Source organism: Nicotiana sylvestris, chromosome 11, assembly GCF_000393655.2.
Source record: "Nicotiana sylvestris chromosome 11, ASM39365v2, whole genome shotgun sequence".
NCBI lineage: Eukaryota > Viridiplantae > Streptophyta > Magnoliopsida > Solanales > Solanaceae > Nicotiana > Nicotiana sylvestris.
In genome coordinates this window covers 42,062,614-42,067,612 of record NC_091067.1, presented here as the reverse complement: position 1 = coordinate 42,067,612, position 4,999 = coordinate 42,062,614, and the positions used below count along the sequence as shown (strand labels likewise).

Below are 4,999 nucleotides of genomic sequence, written 5' to 3'. Positions count from 1 at the left end.
TGCGGCCGTATAATATTGATGCGGTCCGCACTCCTTACCTGCCCTTGAGAAGTCGCGTTGTGGACCGCACAAAAATGACTGTGGCTGCAGCATTAGTGTGAACCACACAAAAATGTGTGTGGCCGCAATTCCTTAAGCATTTTTGACATGCCAACTTCAGAGACCATGCATTGTAACACTTAGATAAATTTTTCATGCATAGTCCCAACAATGCATACGCATTCCTACATACACTTCAAAACTAGTTAGCATAAAACAAAACCTGTCTAATCTAAAGATAAAAAAGGAAAGAAAGAAAAAGACATGGGTTGCCTCCCAAGAAGTGCTTGATTTAACATCGCGGCACGAAGCATATTACCAATCACATAAAATGAAGAACCGCCATAATGTGGCCATCATCAACCTTGCCAAGATAATGTTTAACCCAGTGCACATTGACTCTAAAAACCTCATCATTCTTATTTTTCAAATCTAGAGCTCCAAAGGGGGTTACATTCACTACTTCAAAGGGCCCACTCCATTTTGATTTTAACTTTCCCAAAAACATCCTTAACCGGGAATTGAACAATAGCACCAGATCACCTTCTTTAAAATCCTTGTTGTGTATGTACTTGTTATGGAAGTACTTCATCATCTCCTTGTAAAGGGACGAACTTGTGTAGGCATGATACCGGAATTCATCAAGCTCATTCAAATGTGCCACTCTTAGGTTTGTAGCGACATCCCACTCAAGGTTCAACTTTTTCAATGCCCACATGGCCTTATGCTCAAGTTCTACCGGAAGATGACATGCCTTCCCAAACAACAATCGATATGGAGACATCCCAATCAACGTCTTGTAGGCTGTCATAAAAGACCAAAGAGCATCATCAAGTTTTCTTGATCAATCCGTTCGGCTGTCATTCATAGTCTTTGACAAAATACTCTTGATTTCCCGGTTGGAGACTTCAACCTGTCCGCTTGCTTGAGGATCGTAGGTGTTACATCTCACGTTTTCATATGTTAAAAGTTTTGTCTTCAGTTAATTGACGTAGACTCGGGGATGTGATTATCTTGAGGTTAATATACTTATGCTATTTATAACAAACGATAAGTAAGTGTTATGAAGGATAAAGGGTACACAAATTAAAGAAACGAGTTTTGTTAAAGGTTGCTGATTTGGGATAAAATACGGGTCGAGCAATAATACCCGATATTTATGCACTAGTACCATACAAAGTACCATATGACCATGATAGTATGATGTATAAAGTATATTAAAAATGAGTAGTATTTTTAGGTAATTTGAGATAATTCTTAATTATGCGGGTAATTAGTTAATTATCGGGCAACGGAACATTACCTAATTACCTAATAAATGGATAAAGATTAATAATTCCCAACCCACCCCTACAAAAATGTAGCAGTTGGCCACAATCTAAAGCAAATGACTCTTTAGTCAATTTGATAGGTGGCAACCAAGTTAGCAAAAAAAGGACACTTCATTCCTTATGATTGTTATACAATTCCTACCATCAGAACATTAGGAACTTTTACAACTCAAAGACATTAGCATTCTTGCAATCCAAAATGTTAGCCATTTTCAAACCTTTCAACAAAGCTTCATTTCTCATGTATTGAAAATAAAGTCACAATCAGAACGTTAGAAACATTTACAATTCAAGCTCCTACAAGACATTAAAAACAAGATTTCCTGCAATTAACTTTTCCTACAAAGAATATTATACGGATTTTTCCCTACTCAGGTATGTTAAGGTCATTCCTTCTTTCTTTTTTTGGCATGATCCAAATTATACGGAAAAAATGAACAAATGCATAACTTCCATAAATTACTCTATTCGTAGAAATGCTAGAGATGTGTATATTCTTATTCTCCCATAAGTCTTATTATTCCATCGTCTGTTCATGGGTTTCAAAAAAATACGTATTGGATAAAGTTTATCCGAAAGGCATATTGAGTTTTATGGCATTCCGAGAAAATCTTATTAACGTATTTCTTATGCATTTCATGCATTTATACATGTACATTGACCCATGACCAGATGGCATTATATACGCGTATATATGTATATTATATTTATATGGGATACGGGAAAAAAGTTACGACGTTATATACGCACCACTAGCTAATCAGTTGGTATATGTTGGTGATGTTACCCACAATAGCCGAGACGATATGATGGATTCCCTCAGAGGCTTGATGATGTTATGTACACCTATACCTATGCATTGTCGCGCCCTCTTTATTCCTTCATGGAATCGGGTTTATGACATTTTTGGTTATGAGACAACTCTCCCCTTTTGGGAAGGGGTTTTGTATTTTAGAGAATCTCCACCTAACGATTTAAAGGTGCGTTAGGGCACCTATAGGGTTCATCTATAACTACATTTGGTAACCAGAATAGGGTAAGGGCTTGAAATTATCCTAAAGGGAAGATGTTAGGCACCCCTCAGGATCCACTAGTGTGGTTCCCGGTCAAACAGTTTTTGTGAATTTGTACAATTAGCAAATAAACAAGTAGGGCTCAAATAGTAGGGGATTTAAGATTAAATGCACAAGTGTTTGAAAAACAATTAGTGAAAAGCGAGATCTTGAAAAGAGTTACAATCTAAGCACATACAGGAATGTAAAAGGGGGTGTCCTAGGGTTGCTTATAATATGGATCACATCGATGCAATTCCCTGTATGACACTCCTCAAAGAGGGGCTACACATGGTATTAACGCACTGGTCATCATATCCATATCTACCCTTTCCCACTCCGTGAAGGTAATTAAAGTGAGGGTTTGTCTCGAAACCTATTGCATGCTGTTACCCATCCCTTCCTATCAGTCCCGGAGGAATTTAGGACTCCTATCTATAGGGGGGGGGGGTTCTAGGTAGACCCTCAATTTTAAAGGCAAAATACTCTGCGACAAATAAGAACACATAGGACTGCATTTAGGGGGGAAAACACAGAAAACAAATAGAAGGCTCAGATATACCTCCACAAGTAATGCACATAGACATCATGACTCATGCACAATTAAGGTCTAAATTCAGATCCTATACATGGTATCTAAGTGACAACAGCAGAATCAGATTTATTACATGACTCAAAAAAGAAGTCTGAATCAGGCTTGCCTACTGACTTTTAATAGTTGATAATTAAGCAACATACATAAAGAAGCATGTTTCCAGTTTTGACATATTTAGCACCTAAGGCTTGCCTAGGTGTAAAACAGTGTTCCGGTTATCACGGCTACTTAGAGAAGACTATTGAAAATATGTTGTTCTAAATGTTCAGAATTCCTGAATTACCTATTTCTAAATAATTAAACTAGAGATGCCTAAGCGGATGTGAATGCAATTCTAAATGCATGATATCTAATGCACAAAAATGCAGGATAATATATATGCATGACCTGAGCAAGATTTCTAAATGCATAAGTATTACATACTTTCAAAATATGCAGAAGATAGGGAAATGACCTGTTTATTAGCGTTGTTGTTATCCTAAGGCATAATCTCTAAGTGTACATGGCAGCGCATAACATAATGGCAAAGTGCTAGTTATTAACATATTTTAACACATGATTTTATAAGGATGCACATGCTAAATCAATAAACATAGGACCTAAGAGCATGATTTCTTATGCATGTATGAATCCTAAGGACCTCAAGGGATCCCGGGCAGTGCTCACACCTAGATTTCATAGCCAAGACAGAGTAAGTATAGTATGGAAAGGCCAACTTTCATGTGTCCAAGTTCTGAGGGAGCTCAAGGGTCTCAAGGCAAGGCTCACACAAAAGGGGTAGAACTTAGTGGTCTAAGAGTAGAGTGAGAGTGCTTATCATAGATTTAAAAGAGTTGAGTTGGAAACAACTTTGACTAAGATTAGTTTGAAATAAGTTTGCAAAACAACAGAAGAGTTGCCTAGGGAAAACAATTTTGAAAGGAATAGGAGCAACAACCACTTGTAACAAATTAGCACACACATCCTCATTTCAACACTCACAAGTAGGGAAGTAAGGGGTTGAGGACATAGGGAGCCCAAATCAGAAACATGTAAACATGGATGAGAAGAGAAACATATAGACCAGCAAGTATAAAGAACAGGTAGCAATGGATTCTTACCCAGAATACAAAAACTACTACTTCAAAGTGTTAACAAGAGAGTCATGCTCGAAATTAGAATAGTAATAAGACATAGAGACAGGGTATGGGAGTGGTCATGTTTAGGACAGGGGTTTATTACACATAATTAGTCATGCCACTTAGTGTTAACCAGGCACTAACATGGCATACTAGTTGAGGGGAATAAACAGGAGCCCAAATAAACATGCCGGTTACACTTGAACAAGAGAGGGCAGAACATAAGCATGCTGAATAAAGCAGTAAACAAGAAGGGCAATTAAACACATGAGCCATTAAGTCAATGCAGGAAAAGACATGGGTTAACAGACATGGAGCACATAGAGTTTAGTTTCAGAATTGAACTAGGAACATACCAGTTAAGGAAGTAAAGTGCAGAAAAGTAAAGCAAGTAGAATTCCAGTCTAGCCTTGGCTTTCAGCCGGCTAGCCAAGCAATCAGCACAAGTAGCAGAGAAAGAAGATAGAGTTTGAGTGTGTGTGTGTTTTCTGAACTATTTTTCATGTGTTAGGAGGTAAAACAAGAGTGTATATATAGCACTTTAAGAGTTGAACAGAATAAGGTAAAGGAATCACCATTCAGTCAATTAAGGAAATCAAACGATCACAAAAACCAATCACATAAAGGAGTTCAGAATAGACCCCTTAATTAGGGGTAATTGATCAAATGGTAATAGAAAGGATCTAATTAAGGAAAGAATCCAAATCATACCATGCAAGGAATCAGTAAGAATCCACAATTATACGGGCAATCAAATAAGGTCAGTATGACCAATTATGGTCATAAACAAGGAAACATCTGAGATTTATGCATATGGATCTCTAACACAGTAAATCAACAAGCCAAAACTTTTAAAATAACAAT

General features: G+C 37.3%; 1 protein-coding gene across 1 annotated transcript; it reads right to left on the bottom strand.

Moving 5' to 3' along the window:
* Positions 1-361: 361 nt before the first annotated feature.
* LOC138880973 (uncharacterized) lies at positions 362-850 on the bottom strand. The gene has a single exon (XM_070161160.1). It carries the CDS (start codon positions 848-850, stop codon positions 362-364), a length of 489 nt encoding a protein of 162 aa, XP_070017261.1.
* Between the last annotated feature and the right edge of the window lie 4,149 nt (positions 851-4,999).